The sequence below is a fragment of the Charadrius vociferus genome, unplaced genomic scaffold (assembly GCF_000708025.1).
Source record: "Charadrius vociferus isolate BGI_N301 unplaced genomic scaffold, ASM70802v2 scaffold828, whole genome shotgun sequence".
NCBI classification, from domain to species: Eukaryota; Metazoa; Chordata; class Aves; order Charadriiformes; family Charadriidae; genus Charadrius; species Charadrius vociferus.
This window is the reverse complement of record NW_009649708.1, coordinates 226261-236357: the sequence shown is the minus strand read 5'-3', so window position 1 is coordinate 236357 and position 10097 is coordinate 226261. Positions and strand designations below refer to the sequence as shown.

The 10097-nt window shown below is 55.5% G+C and overlaps 3 protein-coding genes across 3 annotated transcripts in view; 2 read left to right on the top strand and 1 right to left on the bottom strand.

Annotated features, from left to right (window-relative positions):
* The window catches only part of NDUFA2 (NADH dehydrogenase (ubiquinone) 1 alpha subcomplex, 2, 8kDa), a 2311-nt gene extending 2278 nt beyond the window's left edge, over positions 1 to 33 (bottom strand). The window contains exon 1 of the mRNA XM_009890687.1: positions 16 to 33. Within this exon, the coding sequence (XP_009888989.1) occupies positions 16 to 33 (18 nt within the window). The remainder of the gene's footprint in view (positions 1 to 15) is intronic.
* A 40-nt stretch (positions 34 to 73) lies between these two features.
* On the top strand, positions 74 to 9152 carry IK (IK cytokine, down-regulator of HLA II). The gene is made up of 20 exons (XM_009890686.1): positions 74 to 98; positions 414 to 480; positions 1401 to 1493; positions 1982 to 2041; positions 2594 to 2761; positions 2846 to 2960; positions 3184 to 3254; positions 3367 to 3413; positions 3667 to 3830; positions 3951 to 4059; positions 4514 to 4553; positions 4947 to 5172; positions 5463 to 5481; positions 5990 to 6068; positions 6350 to 6430; positions 7015 to 7072; positions 7487 to 7575; positions 7867 to 7975; positions 8653 to 8687; positions 9125 to 9152. The coding sequence occupies exons 1-20, from the start codon at positions 74 to 76 to the stop codon at positions 9150 to 9152; spliced, it is 1683 nt and encodes a 560-aa protein (XP_009888988.1).
* Positions 9153 to 9514: 362 nt separating this feature from the next.
* Positions 9515 to 10097, top strand: part of WDR55 (WD repeat domain 55) — a 7410-nt gene continuing 6827 nt past the window's right edge. The window contains exon 1 of the mRNA XM_009890685.1: positions 9515 to 9576. Coding sequence (XP_009888987.1) covers positions 9515 to 9576 — 62 coding nt within the window. The remainder of the gene's footprint in view (positions 9577 to 10097) is intronic.

The following is a 10097-nucleotide window of genomic DNA, read 5'->3' as shown; positions in this document are numbered from 1 at the left end:
GGAGGGGGGGACAACCAGGGGGTGGGGGGACATAAACCAGAGCGGGGACACTACCCGCGGGTGCGCTCTGGGGATGGGACTGTCGGGCCTTTCTGGGGGTGAGGGGACACACGGGTGGTCCCTGGAGGTGGTGGGAGACCCGAGGTGTGGGGACACCCCCGGGGTGGCACAGGGGCACTCAGGTTGTGGAGGTGGCAAGGTCTCATAGCGGGCAGTGACACTGGGACTCCTCCGTCCCCCGCACCCTGCTGAGGCCATCGCCGGGTGTCAGCGGCAGAAGAGTGGGGTGGTGGGTGAGCGCTGCCCCTTTCCCTGTTGTGGAGCGGGGACAGGGCTGGTGGCTCACAGAGGCTGGAGCGGGGCTGGAGCCGTGCAGACAGACTCTGAGCTGTCTCTATCCTCCTCTTCCCCAGATGAACCGTTCTCCAACCCTCTGGCCCCTGATGGCCACGATGTGGACGACTCGCACTCCTTCCACCAGTAAGTATGGGACTGGGGCACTGGAGTGGGACTGGGCCAGGACTATGGGACCCAAAGCTGATTCCCCCACCTAGAGGGTGGGAGTGGTGAGTTTGGCTGATGAGAAGCTCAACACGACCTGGCAATGTGCGCTGGCAGCCCAGAAAGCCACCAGCATCCTGGGCTGCATCCCCAGCAGTGTGGCCAGCAGGGCGAGGGAGGGGATTGTGCCCCTCTGCTGTGCTCTGGGGAGACCCCCCTGCAGTGCTGCCTCCAGCTCAGGGGGTCCCAACAGCAGAAGGACACGGAGCTGTTGGAGCAGGGCCAAAGGAGGCCCCGGAGATGCTGGGAGGGCTGGAGCCCCTCTGCTGTGAGGACAGACTGGGAGAGTTGGGGTTGTTCAGCCTGGAGAAGAGAAGGCCCTGGGGAGACCTCAGAGCCCCTTCCAGTGCCTAACAGGGGCTACACGAGAGCTGGGGAGGAACATTTTACAAGGGCATGTAGTGATAGGATGAGGTGTGATGGCTTCACACTGGGAGAGGGGAGATCTAGACTAGATATAAGGAAGACATTTTCTATGGTGAGGGTGGTGGCCCTGGCCCAGGTTACCCAGAGAAGCTGTGGCTGCCCCATCCCTGGGGGTGTTCAAGGCCAGGTCGGATAGGGCTTTGAGCAGCCTGGTCTAGTGGGAGGTGTCCCTGCCCATGGCAGAGGGCTTGGAACTAGATGATCTTTAAGGTCCCTTCCAATCTAAACCATTCTGTGATTCATCCTGTGATTCCATGATTGGTGCAGTGCAGCCTTCAGGCTCCCTCTGTGGGGACCCCGTCTCCAACTCCATCACACAGGACATGTTGGCCAACCCTCTGTCTCCTCAGAAGCCATCAGGCTGCCAAAGTTCATTGGGAGGTGACGGTTTCTGTTTCCCTTCTTCCTTGCAGGTCCAAGCTGACCAATGAAGACTTCAGAAAGCTTCTCATGACCCCACGGGCTGCGCCCACATCTGCGCCACCCTCCAAATCTCGTCACCATGAGTGAGTAGGACTCTGGTTCAGAGGGCGGTGGGACAAAGCGTGGCTGCCTCCCCTCTGGGGCCCCGTTCATGCCTGGCTCTTTCCCCCTGTGCTCTGCAGTGGAGTATTTAAAGGGGCTTTTGCTAATGAGCATGCAGATAGGGTGTGAAGAGCAGACCTCGGCCATGCTTTGCGCTGGGGTCCGTGCATGCTATATGTGTGTGTGACTGGAGAAACAGCTGGGTCAGGACTGTTTGAAATAACAGAGCAAGTCTCGTACAGCTGTTAAGATGCTTCGTGCAAGAGGCAGGTTTAGGTTTTGGTGTGTGAAAATCAGTGCTTTCCCTTCCTCTCGCTGCTGACAGAGTGGACTCAGGGAGAAACAAGACTGTGCTGTTCCCATCTTGATGCATCTTGGTGCCCGGCTGTGTCTGAGGGGCTGTTCTGCCCAGGTGCCTCTGTTTGTGTGGCTCTGCAGACTCTACATGTGATTTCTTACCCTTTTCTAGGATGCCCCGGGAGTACAATGAAGATGAAGATCCAGCTGCTCGCAGAAGGAAGAAGAAAAGGTAAATTGGGAAAGCAATGCGTCAGGACTCATCTTCATACATCATGTCCCTCCCGTGGAAGCAGCTTCTGAGCTCTTGGGCTACCAAAGAGGACCCTGAGTGGCCTGGATTATTCTGGGGCTTTGGCGGAGCGAGAAGAGCTCAGACTGAGTGACTGTCACTCCTTGTGGGAACAGATGTTGGGGGGCGGCAGCAGGATGAGGGTGAAGCTTCACCTCTGGATGAAACAGGGGAGGCTCTGGCAGAGCTGGGGAGTGGTGGCACATCTGTGCTAGTGACAGTCTTTGGGGCACGTCGTGGTATCAGGACTGCACTCAACCTTTTCCTGTTGGAAGGGAAGACTGAGCTCCTCTTCGGATAGCCTTGGTACAACAGTTTCATCTTGTCTGGTGTCCTCCAGGCATATTGTGTCCCGTGGTGTTTTAGTATGTTTTTGGGGGAAGGGGTTGGGAGCAGAACGGGCATGCATGGGGCCTTGGGGACTCTTACCTGACTGGTACCTGAAATGTGTGAACATGTCGCTCTAACACTGAGCTGTTTTTCCAACCCCAGCTACTACGCAAAGCTGCGCCAGCAGGAGATAGAGCGCGAGAGGGAGTTGGCTGAGAAGTACAGGGATCGAGCCAAGGAGAGGAGAGATGGTGTGAACAAGGACTACGAGGAAACAGAGCTGATCAGCACAACTGCCAACTACAGAGCTGTGGGGCCAACGGCAGAGGCGTACGTGAGCCTGTGGCATGGCCGTGTCTTGCTGGTCTGCTCCAGAGGGGCGGTCTTGTAACTGGCTCCATTTTTGTTACACAGGGATAAATCTGCTGCGGAGAAGAGGAGACAGTTGATCCAGGAGTCCAAGTTCTTGGGTGGTGACATGGAGCACACTCACTTGGTGAAGGGTCTGGACTTTGCGCTGTTGCAGAAGGTGAGCAGAGATATCACTATGCTGCTCTTCTGCTCCCACAGGCAGAGAGGGTGGGCAGAGGGTCGTAGTTGCCACCTACGAGTGCTTCAGTCTTGTCAGTGTGGATTCCTCTTTCTGGGAGAGATTTATGAAGGGTTGGGGAGCTGGTGGAAATGGACTCGCTGGTTCTGATAGGCAGCTGTGGCAAGGATTGGTCTGTAATGCATGGATATACTTTGGCCAGGTACGGGCTGAGATTGCCAGCAAGGAGAAGGAAGAGGAGGAAATGATGGAGAAGCCCCAGAAAGAAACTAAGTGAGTGGTTGAGGATTTTGCACTCCTGAGTGCAGCTGCATCCAGGAGAAGAGGATGCAGAGGAGGCATACGCTTAGCATAATGCTTCTGTTTCTTTTCTGTTTCTGTTCAGGAAAGATGAAGATCCTGAGAACAAAATTGAATTTAAAACCCGGCTGGGTAAGACTGGATGTGGCTGTTCTCCCCACGTTGCGTTGTGCTGTGAATGTGGGAGAAATCCTGGAGGGCGAATGGAGGAATGAAAACCTTTAGTCATTGGAGGGGGGAGAGTCTGAGGTGTATTTGAGGGTTGGAGGAAGCATGTCTCTTAGGAATCGATTCTGATGTTTCTGATAAACCAAATATGCTTCGCTATGGGCTTGTCCATTGCTCTTGTAAGAGCAGCTCTCCCATGCGTTTCCTTCCCCTCCAGGTCGCAACATCTACCGCATTCTGTTCAAAAACAAGGCTTACGAGCGGAATGAGCTGTTCCTGCCAGGGAGGATGGCCTACGTGGTAGATCTGGATGATGAGTATGCTGACACCGATATCCCAACCACACTGATCCGGAGCAAGGCTGACTGCCCCACCATGGAGGTATCCAGCAAGCGTCCAGCTTGCTTGACCACATTGGTCTGAGTTGGCCAGAGCAGATCTTACCATGGGGGGTTCTCTGACAACAGAGTCATCCGCTTCCTTGGGGATTTCTCTTTTCAGGCACAGACCACGCTGACCACCAATGACATTGTCATCAGCAAACTGACGCAGATCCTCTCTTATCTCAGGCAAGGGACCCGCAACAAGAAGCTCAAGAAGAAAGACAAAGGTAGGAGCTGAAGGGAATCAAGTAGAAGGACTTAGTACTGGAAGCGTATCCCAAGAGAAGGAAATGTTTTGGTTTGCCACGTTCCCTTGCGCCATGAGGCAGTGGACTTGGAGGACCATGATTTCCTTTAGCTCCTCAAGCCCTGCATCCTGAAGGCAGGCTGTCTGTGGCGGGACCGCAGGGGTCTGGCTGCTGAAAAATTACAGCTGTGAGGGTGGCTCATGCTGCTCTACTCTTCCTGCTTAAGGCCCGGTTCCTTGGGGAGATGTCCACTGTTGGGGAGGGATATAGTGGCTTCCTGAGGGGGCTAGATATGCTGTGGTAACTGTAGAAGAAGTCAGGAGGACACCTTCCAGGTCACCACTTTAAGGACTTGGAAGCCAGACTAGGGACAGGGAAGCAGTGCAGGTGGCAGAGTGGATGATGTGCCTCTTATGCTCTTGTGTCCTTGCAGGGAAGCTGGATGAGAAGAAGCCCCCTGAAGCTGATATGAAGTAAGTGCCTCCCTGCTCACAGACTGTGGGGTCACAGCTCTCTGCCTTAAGGAATGTCTTTTTTGTCCCACTGGGTTTGGAGAGGGCTGGGTTTAGTGCTTCTGGAGTAAGCTGTGGTTTGCAGGACAAGGCTGGAGGCAAGCTCCGTTTGTTTTTATTTCAAGCTTGAGACAGGCAAGGGCTCTCAGTTGTCCTGGTCTACCGGAAGCAGGTCCAGGCAGCAGAAGAGAGCAGAAATGCAGTGATAGCTCTGATAGATGTAGAAGCCAGTTCTGGTTCCTTAGCTCTCAGTGTTGGTGCTGCATGCTCCTTTATTAGGGTCCAGTTCAAAGCGGGGTGGTTGCGGCCTCTTCTCTTGCACCACCCATAACCGCAGGCTCTTTTCCACTCTAGCATCTTTGAAGACATCGGGGATTATGTGCCCTCCACTGCGAAGATGCCACGGGAGAAGGAGCGGGAGAGGTACCGTGAGAGGGAGCGTGACAGGGACCGGGAGCGTGACAGGGACCGAGAACGTGACAGGGACCGGGAGCGTGAGCGGGACAGGGAGCGTGACCGGGAGCGTGAGGAGGAAAAGAAGAGGCACAGCTACTTTGAGAAGCCCAAGGCTGATGATGAGGTGAGCCTCTGCTCATGAAGACTGGACTGTCCCTCCTGATCTCTGCCTTTGGGGAGTGCAGCTGTGGGGTTGGTGTGGTCACCCTGATGACTTCAGGTGTCTCTGGTCATGCTCCCACATGTGCCAGTGTCCAGCTCTTGCTGAGCTGTGTCTCTCCAGCCAGGGGCTGGGTGCTTTTTCCCCTCCTTCAGCAAGTAAGGCAGTCTTGAAGTGGAGCTGCAAGTCATGCAGCACTGTCACTTGCCTGCTTTCAATCATCCTGGGTGACATGGTATCTCTCTTCTTTGCAGCCCACAGACATCGACAAAGGTGAGTCAAGTGGTGTGAACGTTTGAATGCGGCTGGATGTTTGAGTGAGGCTGTACGGGGTTGCAGACTGCAGACCTGCTTGCTCGCTAGCCTGCATGAGCTCCCTGCTCTCCCAGAGACTGCTGTGACAGGGGGAATTGCTTGCCATGAGGGTTTTGGGGTGAAGAGTCTTGTGCCTACAGGCCAGTGCATGCCAGCCCAGGTTGATTGTCTGTGCAGATCCTTCCCTGGCAGCAGACCAGCTCCACCAACCTTATGTTGGCTGTAAGCGGAGGAGGGTTCAGGGTCTCCTAAGATCAGCCTGCCCCTGTCTGTGCTTGAACTGGGTTGCTGCTCCTCAGCATTCTCTTGGCTTCTCCTCTTCTACCTCATATGCACCTGGTCCTTCTGCCTGTTACGCCATCCCAATGAACTGGTTGTGCAGACGGGGGCTCTGCCCAGCCCCACATGTATTGCAGTGAGCAGTTCCTCCCCCAAAACTCAGCCCACTGCTCTCTCTCTGTCCCAGGACCTGGCTCAGCCAAGGAGCTCATCAAATCCATCAACGAGAAATTTGCTGGAGCCGCTGGCTGGGAAGGAGCAGAATCATATCCTTTACTGTCTGGGCTAGCCTGGCCGACTGCGGGGCCACGTTTCCATTTCAGGCAGGCCTTGCCTGAGTATGGCTGTGTGACTGTCCTTCCTCACTTGGGAATGCTCTTCCTCCTGTAGTGGAGAAATTCTGCCCAAACTTTGCTGCTCATATGCCAAACATAAGCTCTGCAGCCTCTGATTTGTTTGTGTTAGGACAGGAGATAGCTCTTTGGCTGGCTGTGCTCAGCCCTTAACTGTAAGGCTGCATAGTGTTGCTTTCCTTGACTGTTGTCACATTGAAGAAGCCAGAAGACAAGAAGCAGTTGGGGGACTTCTTCGGCATGTCAAACAGCTATGCCGAGTGCTACCCTGCTACGTAAGGAAGCAGCAAGAAGCTGCGGGTTGGGAGCAGGGTGTGCCAAGGGGCTGCTGTTCTCCGGCAGCAAGAGCTTGAACATCAGTCCTGCTGCTTGTTGGGTGGAGTGGGCTTGGCTTTGTCTGGGGTTGCAACCTACTGCTAAAACACTCCCCAAGTCCTTGGTTCTGGCAGACCTGGCCTTTTCTTACCTGGTCTCTGCTATAAATGGCTGCCTGGAGTCTGCTGCCCCTCACTGCCAGGGAGAGCCAAGGTGGCTGGGAGTCTGCCGGGTTCCCTGGTAATTCCTGTGCTCGTTGAGCTCTGGCCACAAAGCAGTTCCTGGGCAGAAGAGGAACAGCTTTCAGCGTGCAGTCATCTTGGGAGCGTTAGCAATCTTGGATGCCTTTGTGGTACAGCTCACCTGCAGGGCCTGCAGTTGAAGGAACTTCTCCCTGGTCCAGGAACCAAGTGTATTCAGTCTGAGGCCACAAGAGATGGCTCCCACTGGCTCGCTGCCTCGTGAGCATTGCAGCCCAGCTCCATGGTCCTGATCCATGTCCCAGGGAGCTGTGGTGAGCTCTTGCCTTGCTTTTCTATTACAGAATGGATGATATGGCTGTGGATAGTGATGAAGAGGTGGATTACAGCAAAATGGATCAGGTACGCCATCACCAGCTTTTAGGATCAGTGAATTAGGCATCAGTGCAGACTGAGAGGGTCCCTCTGGAGAGAAGCAGCGTTGTGCTGAAAGCTTGAATGCCCTGGAGCTGGGTGCTGAAAGTGTTTTGGGGTTTGCTGAAGCGCTGTGTGCCTGGATCTGGGTGGGATCTATCATCCCAGGGAGCAAACATGCAACTCTCGAGGTGATGGGGAGGTGTGCTAGTCCATCTTGACTTCCGCTTCCACAGAATCTCCTGTTTGGGGCTTCTCAGGGAGGGGATCTCAGAGCTAAGGCCAGACTGGGTGCACAAACCCATTGAACAGGGACTGTTGGGAGACTGAGATCTTGCCTGGGTGCATGGGGCTGTGCCAGCGCCAACTGAGGAACTGCTGTGAGTCGTTCTTTTGCTGCAGGGTAACAAGAAAGGACCTCTGGGCCGCTGGGACTTTGACACCCAGGAGGAGTACAGCGAATACATGAACAACAAAGAGGCTCTGCCCAAGTGAGTGCAGCCCTTGTGAACGGCTGAGCGAGGATTCTGGGTGGGGATGACAGTGCTGGCCAAACCTGGGTCCTGGGGCAGCTTAAATTGAGAAGGGGATTCCCCTGGTGAGGATCTGAGGAGGAGCTGTGGGTTCTGGGTCTGATGGCTTGTCTTTGCTCTTGGTGTTGCTCTTGAGGACTCCTCCCCAGCTGCTGCTTCCAGGGGCTCAAGCCGGCTGTGCAGTATGGCTTGTGGCTGGGGCAGATGTGTCCCCAGCAAGTGTTGAGCTCTGTCTCACTCCTTCCCCAGGGCGGCTTTCCAGTACGGGATCAAGATGTCTGAGGGACGCAAAACTCGTCGCTTCAAGGAGACGAATGACAAGGCAGAGCTGGACCGGCAGTGGAAGAAGATCAGTGCGGTGAGTGCCCGGTGCTGGGGTATCATCTGTTTAAGCCACGAGCTGCCAGTGTAACACAGGAGAGCTTCCACCTCCTCCTGCTGTCCCTGTCCTAGGCATGGCTCTCTGGTCCAGCCCATGTCCTGGCAGCCAGGCACTGCTGGTGTGTGTGTGTGCAGAAGGGCTGGCTCTTTCTAGAAGCTGAATTTGCTCCTTGCACAAGAGTCAGCCAAATATGTGGGGCTTCAGGACTGCAGAGGCATTTGGAGCTGTGTCCCTGGGAGCAGTCCTGACTGGGGGGCTTTTTAATCCAGGCTCTGCAGCAGATGAACCTGTCCAAAACCAGCAGCTCTGAGTCATGCAAAGGGGCTTGGATGGGACAAGGCATGCTTCCAGCTCCCTGTTTTCTAACCAGCAGAGCTGTGGGTTGTCCTGGCAGGGTGAGCTGGCCGTGAGCACCCCAACAGTATGGGGTTGGTAGGGGAAGGTGAGAACAGGTGGGTCTTTGGCCAAAATGGAGCAAAGTGGGAACAGGCCAAGCTTCTCTAGGCTTCAAGCAGCTTGTAGACAACTTTAGCTCACCTCTGCTTGCTCTGGCCTGGCTCCAGTTCTCCCCAGGTGTATCTTACACCCATTCTGCTGCGGTTGTGGGCAGTCAGCTACCCTGAGGGTAACAGGACTTTGTGCTTTTTCTGCAGATCATCGAGAAGAGGAAGAAGTTGGAGGCTGATGGGTCAGTAAAGTTATCTCTGCTCTGGGCTCAGCTACAGGGCAGTGTTGGAGCCTAGCTGTCTCCTGTCACCTCTCCCAGGGGCTGCAGCGGGCAGAGACCTCCCTGCCGGCTCTCGGTGGTGGGGCTGGAAGGAGAGTGGAGAACACTTGGCCCCTCTCAGGGTGCTTCTGCCCCGCTCAGCTCAGCAGAGCCTGCAGGGCACCTCTTCTCCCCTGGGCCATGGGCGGGTGCTGAGCAGAGCCCGGGGCTGTGTTGTGACTCCTCTTTCACCAGACATTTCTGGCCCATCCAGCTGGGTGCTCTGAGGAGCTGTTGGGCCACCCCACTGTTCTGTGGGGTGAGACTGTGGACCTCAGTGCTGAGCTCTGGATGGGAGGGGGACACACACCTGTCTGCTGTGTGTCCTCACCTCTGTCCTGCCCCTCTGTCTCTTCCAGGGTTGAGGTGAAACGGCCCAAGTACTGAGGCGTCCAGTATCTTCTCGAGCTCCTGGAACTCTGGCCTGCTGGATGCTGCCTTCCCGGAGCTTGCTGTTGTGCTCTCCTTGCCCCCCGAGCCGTCCACTTTCTGCTCTGGGCTGGGCAGCTTGTGTCCACCTGCAGCCTTGTGCTGTAGGGCTGTGCTGAGACTCTCTCCCCTCCAGTGTTTGATGTATAGCCTGTGATGTGTAAATGTTGTAGCTTTAATAAAACTGCATTAAATTTGCAAGAATGTCTCTTTGTGTGGGCAGAAAGGTGTCTGGGCTGGGCTAAGAGCAGCAGGGGTGCCAGGGCTCCTTCTCCCAATCCAGGTCCATGTGAGTCTCCTAGGGTGAGTCCTAGCTAAGGATGCGGGAGCCTTTCAGGGTAGGGGGCAGCAGCCCCTTTCAAGCCCTGAATAAAACTAGCAAGTAAGACTATTTGGGGGAAATAATCCCCACTGCCTCAGTGGGTGGGGAAGAAACGGGACCCTTGTGTGGAGAACCTGATGTTCCAGAGCATAGGAGTGGCACTGCTTCTGTGCATGACCTCTGCCCAAGTTGCTGTGATGGGTGGCAGGGCATAGGAGTGGCTATTACCCCTGGCCCACACTAGGCAAAGCTCGTCACTGTGATGCAGGGCCAGCAGGGAGCTGGAATAGCCCCTCTGGGCAAGGACAGGGACTTTGTGGGTGGCCTCTGGCTGGGCTGGGACCTGAGCAGGACCTTGGGGTGCTCTGTCAGCCCCAACCCTTGAAATGGGCTGAAGTGGTGCCTGGTCCCTGACAACCCCTCCTCGTCTGGGAGGTGGGGAAAGAGGCCACGGTGTTCCCCGTGGTGCAAATCAGCCCCACGGGCTCCCCCTGCCGAGCTGTTGAAAAGCAGGAAAAAAAGAAAGCGGCCGGGGAAAATTTCCTAGCAAAATGGGCCAGGGGTGCCCGCGGGATCGAACC

Bases quoted from the DNA above. Each gene is read 5' to 3' on its own strand.
- IK (XM_009890686.1), top strand. From the start codon at position 74: ATGGGACTGTCGGGCCTTTCTGGGG. The intron at 2,961-3,183 runs GTGAGCAGAGAT...TACTTTGGCCAG, and splicing joins ACTTTGCGCTGTTGCAGAAG to GTACGGGCTGAGATTGCCAG. The intron at 4,060-4,513 runs GTAGGAGCTGAA...GTGTCCTTGCAG, and splicing joins GCTCAAGAAGAAAGACAAAG to GGAAGCTGGATGAGAAGAAG.